This window comes from Schistocerca nitens, chromosome 4 (genome assembly GCF_023898315.1).
Source record: "Schistocerca nitens isolate TAMUIC-IGC-003100 chromosome 4, iqSchNite1.1, whole genome shotgun sequence".
Classification (NCBI taxonomy): Eukaryota; Metazoa; Arthropoda; class Insecta; order Orthoptera; family Acrididae; genus Schistocerca; species Schistocerca nitens.
The window spans coordinates 235,903,211-235,916,172 of record NC_064617.1 but is presented as its reverse complement, the minus strand read 5'-3'; the positions used below and the strand labels follow the sequence as shown (position 1 = coordinate 235,916,172).

At 38.7% G+C, this 12,962-nt stretch overlaps 1 protein-coding gene across 3 annotated transcripts in view; it reads right to left on the bottom strand.

Annotated features, from left to right (window-relative positions):
- The window catches only part of LOC126253283 (integrin alpha-PS1), a 618,322-nt gene that overhangs the window by 66,021 nt on the left and 539,339 nt on the right, over positions 1 to 12,962 (bottom strand). For all 3 annotated transcript variants that reach the window (XM_049954507.1, XM_049954508.1, XM_049954509.1), the window contains one exon: positions 12,790 to 12,931. In XM_049954507.1, the coding sequence (XP_049810464.1) occupies positions 12,790 to 12,931 (142 nt within the window). The remainder of the gene's footprint in view (positions 1 to 12,789; positions 12,932 to 12,962) is intronic.

The window sequence follows — 12,962 nt, the reverse complement described above, 5'->3', positions numbered from 1 at the left end:
GCATTTTGTGTTATGCATTTGCAGTTTCCACATCTGTGTAAATTTGTTCTTAGTAAGAAGAAATTCACAGGTGACTAAATGAATTAGATGTAGTTGCTATGTTTAGGCATTAGTTTTCCCTCTGTCTCTGGCAAATGGAATGACTGTATGTTAATGTTACGTTGTCATGTCTTTTTATTGGCTAACTCAGTGACAACAGTGTATGACGTATCTGAGTATTGCATCACGGTCAAATCATTATGTCTAGGTGCTTGGAGAACTCCCATCTTCAACGTCATGAAGGCCCTGGTCTTTCCAATTGCCACCATATTGAAAGTCTATCATAAATACCTGCATCCAGGTAAAATTGATACAGGATATGCCCATAGACAAGTTGTACATGAAAACAAACTCTCACTCTCTCTCTCTCTCTCTACAACATTCTCCAAATATCTTTGCTGACTGGGGTGAGTAATTGTTTTCAACAGAGTGACCATGAAGTTAGCCTCAATCTTCATTATCTCCTCTCTCATAACCAGTTACACTCAATTCCACCACTGTCCCCTAGTCTCCCACTTCACTTCATTAACCTGCACACTTTTCTCTTTGCAGTCTCCCTTTTCCTCTGCCCTGTCTTCCCCCTTTCCCCAACTACCTACTCCACTTCTCTGTGTGCCACACACAACTTCTTTCTTTGCCTGAACCATGTGGGTCCACCAGTACACATTCCTATTCCCACTTTCTTACGTTCTTTCCTTCCTAGGTGTCAGCCTTCCTTCTTTCCATCTGTCCCTGCCCTTCCACATCTCCTTGCTCCTCTCACCCATTACACCGAACACAATCCATCATCCAGTCAGATATAGTGCAAACACAAAGCAGTCAAGCCAGGATAATTTAGCCATGCATGTTTATGTGTTTTTGTTTGTTATGAGGGTTGAATGAAAAGTAATGCCTCCACCTTCTTTAATTGCGTTCGGATGGGAATATTTTAATAAATCAAATGCAGAAATAATCCTTAAAATGTGATCTTTAATTAGCAATATTCACTTTTCCACATAATCACTAGCCAATTGGATACATTTCTGCCAACGATGAACAAGTTTTCTGAATTCATCACAGGAGAAGTTGAAACTTTGTTTCCACAAATACAGTCTCACAGTTCTCTCACCATCTTCATCAGAAGCATAATGATGTCTCCGCAGATCATCTCTCATTATCAGAAACAGACGGAAGTCAGATGGTGCTAAATCTGGACTGCATGGAGGCCATACGGTAGCGAGATTCAGCTTCTGATGTTCTACTGTGGTGGCATGTGAAGTGTGTGGTGTGGCATTGTCATGCTGCAGGAAAACATTTCCCTTTTCCTTTCGACACTTTTTAGCCGTCGTTTCAGAGATTGCAGCATTGTGATGTAACACTCTGAATTTATTTCTGGGGCAAGTGTCGATATTCCATAGACTGACATTTCATCACTGGGTCGTAATGGTGTACCCACGTTTCGTCTCCTGTCACAATTGAATGGAGAAAGGCATCACCTTCATTCTCCTAATGTGGGAGAAGTTCCTGGCAAATTTCAAGTCTATGCACTTTCATTTCAGGAGTCAGCATCCGGGCTACCCATCGTGCACAAATCTTCCGATAGCCAAGCAAAGCAATAATGTGACCCAAACACTCTTGTGAAATGCTGATTGTGCTTGCAATTTCTCTCTGAATGTATATGATGATTGTCCTGAATCAATCTGTCAACATTTTGCTTGTGAAACTCGGTGATTTCTGTCACAGGAAGTCCATCTCTTTGTTTGTCACACAGGTCAGGTGTTCCCACCTCAACATCTTTAAACTTTCTTGCGCAAGGACGCACAGTACTCACATCAACACGATCACCATTAACTGCTTTCATTCTCTGATGAACCTCCTTTGGGGTGACACCTTCTGCTGTCAAGAATTCAATGACTGCATGTTGCTTATATCACATTGACTGACCATCTGCACAGGGTTCCATACTTTACACTGTAATAACACAATCGTTCAATGCTAAGGCTTCACACCAACTGGAGCTGTAGAGAAGAGGCAATGGAACAATCCAATACCTGCCACATACCAATGCTACCAACTGTTGAAGAGTAACGAATGTGGAAGCATTACTTTTCAGTCAACCCTCGTACATCAGAAGGGGGACATTGCCCAAAGCTTAGCAATGGTTTTCAGTCTTGTTTATGTACCCATCAACTACAAAATGCATCACCTATATGACATGTGGCTGTCTTTACTCCTTTCATAATCTACATTTACGTCTATTCTCCGCAAGCCACCTCACAGTGTGTGGTGGAGGGTACTTTGTGTACCTATGTCACTTCCCCCTTTCCCCCTTCCAGCTGCAAATGGTTTGTGGGAAAAACAACTGCTGATAAGGCTCCATGTGGGCTCAAAACTCTCCAATTCTATCTTTACGATCTTTTCACAAGGTATATGTAGGAGGAAGCAATATATTGGTTGACTCTCCCAAGAAGCTATAATCTTGAAAATTTAACAGTAAACTACACTGCGATGCAGAACACTTCTCTTGCAGTATCTGTCACTAGAGTTGGCTGAGCACCTCTGTCACACTTTTGCATTTACTAAATGAACTTGTAATAAAATGTGATGCTGTTATTTAGATCTTCCCTATTTCCTCTATCAATCCCCCTCTCTCTGGTATGGGTTCTAGACTGATGAGCAATATTAAAGCACTGGTTGAATGAGTGTTTTGGAAGCTAACTCCTTTGTTGATGGAATACAGTCTGGCATCTGCCTTACCTGTGATTAATTTTATATTGTCAGTCCACTTCAAATCACTCTGTATACACACTCCTTAATAATTTGTGAAAGTAACTACTTCTAGTGATTGTTTTGCAATTGTGTAATCATACAATAGAGGATCTTTCTGTCCAATTATATGCAGTACATTACACTTGTTCATGCTGAAGATCAACTACCACTCTTTGCAATAAGCATCAGTCCTCTGCAAGTCTTCCTGCATTTCACTACAATCCTCCAGTGTTGCGACTTCTCTGTACACAATAACATCATCTGTAAAAATATATTGTGAAAAGTAATTGTCCTATAACACTCCTTGTGGTACAACTGAAGTTACTTTTATGTCTGAGGACGTCTCTCCATTGAGAATGACATGCTGTGCTCTGTTTGCTAGAAACTCTCCAGTCCAATCACACAACTGGTCTGATATTCCATACACTCACATTCTGTTCATTAGGATTATGTAACTGTATCAAATGCCTTCCAGAGATAAAGAAACACAGCATTTAATTGTGTGCCTCTATCTAATGCTTTCTGGGTCTCATGGACAAACAGAGCCCACTGGGTTTCACATGATTGTTGTTTTCAGAACCCATGTTGGTTCAGTCTGCAGATATATCATAACATGCAAGCCTAAAACATGTTCCAAAATTCTTCAAGAGACCAACATCAGAGGTATAGTCCTATAGTCGTGTATGTCTGTTCAACGGCCCTTCTCGAAAACAGAGCGACCTGTACATTTTTCCAATAATTAGGAATGTTTTACTCCTCCATAGACCTACAGTACACCCTTGCTAGAAGAGGTGCAAGTCCTTTCGTATATTCTACATAGCATTGAACTGGTATCCCATAAAGTCCAGGGGCTTTTCCTCTGTTGAGTGATACCTGTCTTTTGTCATTCGTGTGGCAGTTTAAAGGAGGAGTACAGTGTGATCTCTCCTCCGTAAAACAATTTTGGAAAAAGACATTTAATATTTTAGCCTTTCCTGTGCCAGCCTTCTTTTCAATGTCATCATGATTGCAGAGTGTCTAGACAGCTGATTTTGATCCATTTACTGATTTAGCAAAAGACCACACTCCCTGGGATTTTTTTATCAAGTTGGTATGTAGAATTTTACTTTCAAATTCATTCAACTCTTCATGCATGGCCCTCCTTACACTAATTTTGGCTTTATTTGTTTCCATTTGTCTTTGATGCTTTGGCTACTTTTAAATTTGAAATGAAACTGTGACACAATAGGTGGATTTTTCCCATCTGTTGTTGTTTATCTGCTACCATAACTAACCAATTTTTTGCTAATTTTTATCTTATTTTCAATACATTTATCTGTTGACATGGAACACTTACTTGAAGGTCTCAAGTTTTTTTTTAAATTTAATATCACTGGAATTTGTTATTCAGACTCTTATTTTGATTGTACTAATTCTGTTGATACCATTAGTTTGACTATAGAGCACATTAATTAAAAATTACAGCTGATTAGCACTATAGTTCAATATGTGAAAGACTTTGTGAGCTAATCAGCATAATAGTATATGACCCACACCAACAGAAAACTAAGCATTCCAATTTTCCGGCAACATATTTTGAATTACCTCAGAAATAATTAAAGGTGAATTTCAGAACAACTGCCAATTTCCAATGCAGATGTTTTCATAACCACAGTTAGATTCAAACTTTGACTACATATTTTTGCTACCCCAATTTTTCTGTACAATATGACATACAGCGCTGGTTAATTAACTCATTCATTATTAATTTCCTGTAATTCACTACAATCAATATGGCACTCGTATATGCAATCAAGGATATCCACACTGCTTAAAGATAATAGTGAAGATGTATTTTTCTGAATTTCTGACCAGCAACATTTTATATAAGCCAAAACCACATTAGTTCTTGTAGTTCATTCAAAACTACAAAACACAAACTAGCCGGTTTTCAAATCATATTGTGGTTTCCAAAATAACTGGTTGTTCTTATGCCCTTCTATACCATATTTTAAGGACTACAAGACACACTTTTTTCTTTGAAAAACTGCCTCCAAAATTCAGGTGCATCTTCTACTCGAAATTAATATAAAAAATGTACAGTGTTTGATTTAAAATTCCTGCCAGTCTTAAAAAGACCATATATCTGATGCGAAAGGAAACCTATCTCTATCTGGCAACACTGGATTCAACTGGCAGCAGCAGTGCACTGATGTGACGAACGTGATATGCAGAGATTTACAGGTTTGCTAACACTATCTCCCTCCTGCCCTGCCATCACAAACCTAGAACGCTTTGTAGCCTATGAAGGATTATTGCAGTCTACGGTGCCAGTGAACTTGAATTGAAAGTGATTTGTGTTATTGCTAAAAGTGCAATATTTTTGTTAGTAGTTAGTTTCACAATGGAAAAAAATAAAAGGTATCCATATGATGTGAGTTATAAACTGAAAGTAATAGCTTATGCAGAAGAACATGGAAACAGAGCAGCTGAGCAGCATTTCAGCCCTTCACCAACATTATAAACCATTCACAATTGGGGGGCTGGAAAGAGGAACTGAAATAATGAGGAAGACTAAATGCGCAAATAGAAGACTGAATGCAAAATGGCCAAAACAGATGCTGTATTCAGAATGAGATTTTCACTCTGCAGCGGAGTATGCGCTGATATGAAACTTCCTGGCAGATTAAAACTGTGTGCCCAACCGAGACTCGAACTCGGGACCTTTGCCTTTCGCGGGCAAGTGCTCTACCAACTGAGCTACCGAAGCACGACTCACGCCCGGTCTCACAGCTTTACTTCTGCCAGTATCTCGTCTCCTACCTTCCAAACTTTACAGAAGCTCTCCTGCGAACCTTGCAGAACTAGCACTCCTGAAAGAAAGGATATTGCGGAGACATGGCTTAGCCACAGCCTGGGGGATGTTTCATTCTGGAAACATGTTTTTGTTATATTTTGTTATAAGTGTGATTACTTCCAGGACCTATCCACAGACACTTCTGCATTTAACTAATACTACACTGAAGCGCCAAAGAAACTGGTATAGGCACGCGTAATCAAATACAGACTGATGTAAACAGGCATAAAATGGCACTGCAGTCGGCTATACCTATATAAGACAACAGATATCTGGCACAGTTGTTAGATCGGTTATTGCTGCTACAATGGCATGTTATCAAGATTTAAGTGAGTCTGAACATGGTGTTATAGTCAGTGCACAAGTGATGGGACACAGCATCTCCGAGGTAGCAATGGAGTGGGGATTTTACCATATGACCATTTCACAAGTGTACTATGAATATCAGGAAACTGGCAAAACATCAAATCTCTGACATCACCACAGCCGGAAAAAGATCCTGCAAGAATTGGACCGACAACAACTGAAGAGAATTGTTCAATGTGACAGAAGTGCAACTCTTCTGCAAATTGCTGCAGATTTCAATGCTGGGCCATCAACAAGTGTCAGCGTGTAAACCATTCAACAAAAAATCATTGATACTGGCTTTTGGAGCTGAAGGTCCACTTGTGTACCCTTGATGACTGCACAACACAAAGCTTTATGCCACACCTGCACGTCAGCACCAACATTGGACTGTTGATGACTGGAAACATTTTGCCTGGTTGGACGAGTCTCGTTTCAAATTGTATTGAGCAGCTGGACATGTACCGGTATGGAGACAATCTCATGAGCCCGTGGACACTGCATGTCAGCAGGAGACTGTTCAAGCTGGTGGAGGCTCATTGATGGTGTGGGGCACGCGCAGGTGGAGTGATGTGGGACCCCTGATACATCTAGATACATCTCTGACAGGTGACACATACGTGAGCACTCTGTCTGTTCACCTGCATCCATTCATGTCCATTGTGCATTCCAGCGGACTTGGGCAATTCCAGCAGGACAATGCTACACCCCACACATCCAGAATTGTTACAGAGTGGCTCCAGGAACACACTTCTGAGTTTAAACACTTCTGCTGGTCACCAAACTCCCCAGGCATGAACATTATTGAGCATCTCTGGGATGCCTTGGAACATGCTATTTAGAAGAGATCTCCACCCCCTCATACTCTTACAGATTTATGGACAACCCTGCAGGATTCACAGTGTCAATTCCCTCCAGCGCTACTTCAGATATTAATAGAGTTCACACCACGTTGTGCTGCGGCACTTCTGCATGCTCGAGGAGGGGGCCCTACATGATATTAGGCAGGTGTACCAGTTTCTTTGGATCTTCAGTGTATATTAACATTTTTATTTTCAGATCAGGTACAATGAATGCTACCCTGCCTGGAATTGGAACGCATCTTATCAGCCCTGTTTATGGATTCCTGTGTCTTAAAAAAAAGCCATGTGTACACACTGCACACACTCCATTACCCTAGTAGCCAGTTCCTGCATGTAGCGCACACCTCACAGATTGAAGGGGACTTACATTTCTCCACCTGATAGCAAAGGTCAAGAAATCTGCATCCAGAATCATCACAGAATTGTCTGAGTCTCTGGTTTAAGCCTTCCACATGGCTCCAAACCAGAGGTCCGTGATCAGTTTTGCAAATGATGCTACAGAATAACAATTCCGGTTTCACCCCAAGAGTGAGGCTAGCTGTTTTCATTAAATCAGTCAACCACTTACAGGAACCGAGGATGGCCTCTAAACCCACATGGCAGGCATAATTCATTCTGACATAAGTCATGATTTGCAGGCAGGGGTGACTAATGTGTTCAATCGCTGCCAGCAGAGCCTCCCCCACATCTCTGACGAGACACCTCCCACAGAGCAGAGAAACATAAAAAACAAAAAAAGTCCTTGGGCAAATAAAATGTGAGTGTCAGATAAGAGAATATCATTATATGCGATAAACAGTCATAAGTGATTTCAGTCAAATTAAGATAAACTTGAGAGTTGGTACAATTTCTGTTTTAAGTACTCTACTCCTTGCAACACTGGTTTGGCATGCAACTCATTTTTTAATAAAAATTCTCTCACTTAATGTATTATCACTCTCTTTAGTGTTTCTTGCACTCAGCTTAGCTTTTGGGCAACTGTAACTCGCTGACCATGTATTAGCTACGTCAAATGACACCCACTGAAGATGAAGAAAACAATATTCACATAATTTCATCATTCCCTCCCAGGTTAGAATCTATTATGCAGCTCAATAGTCATATTGCCAATAATGTTGTTGTTGTTGTTGTTGTTGTTGTTGTTGTTGGTGGTGGTGGTGGTGGTAAAGATTTTATCATCATCATCATCATCATCATCATTATTATTATCTGAGTAAAAACTCCAGGTCAGGAGATAGTTCAAGTGTATTCTCTCATAGGCCCTCTTGATTGTGTGTGTTTTGCCAGCACTGGGTTTTACACATAGTACTGGTTAACATAAAGAATGCAGTTAGTAATAAACATGCTCTGATTATTGTGATTAATGACATAGGGAAGCATGGTTAAAAGCGTTGTACGATTTAACCAGTAGATCACAGAAGTTTAATTATTATAAAAAGTTATTCTATAATAATTATCAAGAATTTTGGTAGCACTGATTCATCTCGAAACATGACTTAAGGAATTATTTATTCTTATTACTATTATTATATTATTAGTATTCTTTCAGAAAAGGTAAACCGTCAAACAACTGCAAAATGGAAGGTTTATGAAAACACCTTTACCATGGTTTCAATGTTTATAAAATGTTTTCTTCTTGAGAAGGAAATATTGACGACCTAAACAAGTCAACAGTAATTAAAATATGCACAACATTGTTGTTGCCCTTTGATATCTCCTTGCCAATGTACAGCTAGTGCACTAGCATCACATATGCAGCACTTGGGCTAAGAAAAACTTCAGTCAAGAGAGGGCACTAATAGTATGCACAAGGAGGGTGCGTGATAGTGAATGAAATTTTATCATGACTTGGTGCTACTGTGGTAGCTGTACATTCGTTTGGAAATACCAAATGACAACAACCATGTTGTGCATGTTTTAATAATTATGGAGGTGAAATTTTATATCTGATTAGTGCCTTTCCGCTGTATTTTAACATCACTCTGCCACAGTATGTAAGCCAGTAATTCTGAAATTTTTTTGTATTCTTAACGAGATATTATTCTACCGGTGTGTGTGTGTGTGTGTAGAAACCATGGTAAAAGCCTTTTAAAAAACCTTCCATTTTGCAAATGATTGACTGCTTACTATTTCCACAAGAAGTTTTTATCCTATAGTTGCTGCTCAAGTCATGCACAAATTTTTAAAATAATAATAATAATAATTATTATTATTATTATTATTATTATTATTATTATTAAATAATATTATTATACATTTTTGCCAGAGTTTAACTCGAATGTTACAGTCTGTTATGTAAGAATGTGGCTGGCATTACACATGGATGGTAAAAATATCATCTTAAGTTCTTTCACAGCCCAATGGAGGGAACTTTTGTCCCTCATCCAAGGGCCAAAACTCATTAGTTTACTTTGAATACTTGACTGAGATACACAAGAAGAGACCTGAGCGCAGCTTACAAGTCATGTTTTGAGGCTGTGTTTCTCTGTAACTACCCCAAACGCCCAAAAACAGGTCATGCTGTGATATACAGAGGGAAACATTCCACGTGGGAAAAATATATCTAAAAACAAAGATGATGTGACTTACCAAACGAAAGTGCTGGCAGGTCGATAGACACAAAAACAAACACAAACATACACACAAAATTCAAGCTTTCGCAACCAACGGTTGCTTCATCAGGTAAGAGGGAAGGAGAGGGAAAGACGAAAGGATGTGGGTTTTAAGGGAGAGGGTAAGGAGTCATTCCAATCCTGGGAGTGGAAAGACTTACCTTAGGGGGAAAAAAGGACAGGTATACACTCGCACACACACCCATATCCAACCGCACATACACAGAATGTGTATGTCTGCTTGTGTCTTTGAAGAATTTGGCTCAATCAATAGGTAAAAACTATTTATTAACCTTTTTCGGAAAACCCATTCTTAACATTGCATCAAGTGCAGGCAAAATTCACTTTGAAACAGCTGTCAACACAAATTTGATGCACTTGGAGGTCTCTTCCACATGAATATGCAGAAAACTTGGTTTCAAGCATGCCTCACAGAAGCCAAGAAATTACTTATGCTGTGGGCGATGGATATAGTATTAATTGTAATTTTTTTTTTTTTTTTTTTTTTTTTTTTTGCGTATATGATGCATGTATATGTTTTAACTTGTTGTCAAATATATTTTTCTACTCACTCACCTGACCATGATCTTACTTAACAGACTGTGCATGATTATTCAATTTGTTCTTGTTTTCTCCTCCTGTCTCTCTCTTGCCAAGACTGTGTTCCAGTTTCCTTTCCTCTTCCATATTTTCGCTGTTTTCTTCTTTTCTTTTACTTCAGAATTTGTGTTCATAATTTTCTTTATGAATTGTCTCTTTCACTTATCATTTCCCTACTAATTCCTGCTTGTTTTAGTTGTTGTTCTATTTTTGAAACTAATTTTTTTTATTAAACTGTTTACTACATCAAACATCCTTTTTGTAAGTCTACCGTTGTTATTTTATGTGCCATAGAATGTTAGTTGGTGTTTCCTGATCATGTCTGTGTGCTTGCATAATGCTTTGGTTATTCTCTTCGTCCATATACCATCTCTGTGTACTGCTCCAAAAATTTTTCTGAGGATTTTACATTCTATTTTACTGTCTCTGTGATGCCTGATGATCCAATTCTGATCATTTCTGAAGCATAGTGTGCCTCTGGAAGTACAACTGTGAAGTAGTACCAGAGTTTGGCCTGTCTTGAAATGTTTCTTTTATTCCAGGACATCCATGACAATCTGAACTCTTTCTGAAGTTTTTCTGTTCATTCTATGTTGCATGCCTTGTTTGATCCTCCTATTTGTATATATTCTCCAAGAGATTTCAATTTTTCCATTCCATTAGCCTTTCTGCATTTTGTGGGCATGCATTGTGTTGTTGTTCTTTCTTTCCATGTATTGCATTTTTCCTTATGATATATGTAGACCTGTTTTGGCAGAGATTTTATGTAAGTATTCCAGTGCTTCTTATCTATTGTTCCCGAATATTGCCAATTCATCTTAAAGTGCCAGGCATTTCACAATTGTCTTGTTTGCACATGTTCTTCCTGACTGAATCCCTTTTACCTTTTCTTCTTTTGTGCAAGACCATGTTGAAAACAGTGAAATACTATTTCCTTGTCTCATCCCCGTATGTATCTCGAATAGTACTGAGATTTCTCCCATAAATTTTTATTTTGGATGTGGTGACTGTGAGAGGCTGTTGCATGAGTGTCCTAATTTTTCTGCCTACCCCATATTCTTCTATTGTGTCAAAGAGAGTATGCCTGTCTATGGAGTCATAAACCACCTTAAAATCCATGAATGTGACTACAGTGTTGTGTCTGTCTGACCTTTAGGAGCATTCACAAGTTCCAAACCTGTTCAGTACAGGATCTTCCTTTTCTGAAGCTTGCTTGGTATTCACCTGTCTCTGTATCAGCTTCTGGTTCTAGACTGTTCAGTAACAGGTTGGAGAGAATTCTGTAAGTGACCATTAATAATAATATATCTCATAATTATAAAGGTCTGTCCTGTTGCCCTTTTTGTGCAGCGGGTACATCAATGCACATTTCCATTCCTGTGGAATTTTCTCTGTAATCCATATTTCTGGGAGACTTTTACAAATTTTCTTTGTGATGTTTTGGTCTTTGAGTTTCCTGATCTCTGAGATAATACCATTTCATCCTGGTCTCTGTTCTTTTTAGTTTTTTCTATAAACTCCTCTACCTCTGTGATTGCAGGCAGTTTCAAATCTGGATTTGGTATTGTATCCATGAAGTGTAATTTTTCTTCAGGCTTCTCACAGCTGAGGAGTTTATCAAAGTATTTTTTTTAAGAATTTTGCAGTTTTCTTTGTTATTTGTTCTTTGAAATGGATATTTGGAGGCTGATAATACTTTATATTTTACCTAAGTATGCTGTAAAAATTTCTCATATTATTTCTCTTGAAGTCTTCCTTGATTTCATTTAGTTTACTTTTGCTGTATACCTTGTTCATTCATCTAATATCTTTTGAGCACTGTTTCTGGACTTTGTGGAAATCCTGCCATGTTTTTGTTGTTCTGTTACTGCTAAACTTCCTCCATGCCTGGATTCTACATTCAGTGGCCTGATCATATGCTGACCCCAAGACACTGCATCCTGAATTGTCTTTGCGAGGTCTGTCCAATTATCTGTTACATTTTGATTAATTTATTCAATAATTTTGTCTTTTTTTATCTTCAAGTATTTTGTGTCTGGTCTTATAACTTTGTTCTGTATTGCCTTTCTTTTTCTTGGGCTTGGCCTAATCTTCACTTGCAGCAAGTGATAGTCGGAGTCGAAGACTCCTTTAGGAATTATTTAAATCAAATGTTGTCTAAACTTGAAACTGCTGTACTATGCAACAGCACTGTAGCTACAAATGAAGTGAATTCAGTGAACAGGCCAACTACTTTCAAGCTGTAGGTCAGTAAGTGGTACATAATCACTAGAGACTGGGAATTACACTTTGATTAAAATAACTTTGTGACAGATGATTGAATGAGTCAAGTGGTAGCCATCAGCCAGTACCAGTTTTTTCTCTAGCACCATATGGTTGGTGTGTTGGCTGTTTTTTATGTACATGCAGAGCCTAGTCAAGCACAGCTGGCTGCACACCGGCAATACAGCCCACCACCACAGCAATCTGTTAACCACAAAGTCATTTTATTCAAGCTGTATCAAATATGTAAGCATATTTATTACCAGGAAGTTAATCACTTCACTATATTGTTTTTATAATGTGTCATTTCTGAATCATTTATAAACACATGCAAATTTAATTGCCTGACACTTATCTGGAACCCTTACATATTGAGCACTTTGTCTTTTGCACTTGCCTTTAAGAACAAACCAGTCTCTTAAAAGAAGCAACCTGTTCTTACTCAACAAAACACATAAATGTTTACACTGCAACAATTGCATACCTGTGCTGGCTCTGTGATGATTCCTTTCTCTGACCCCAAGTACACAAAAACGGCTCCATTGCCATCATATGGAGCACCTACAGCTATGTCATCAAAACCATCTTTGTTGATATCTCCCAGGTTGGTAATAGCAAAACCAAACCTACAAAAAGTGAAATGAGCACTCATAACAG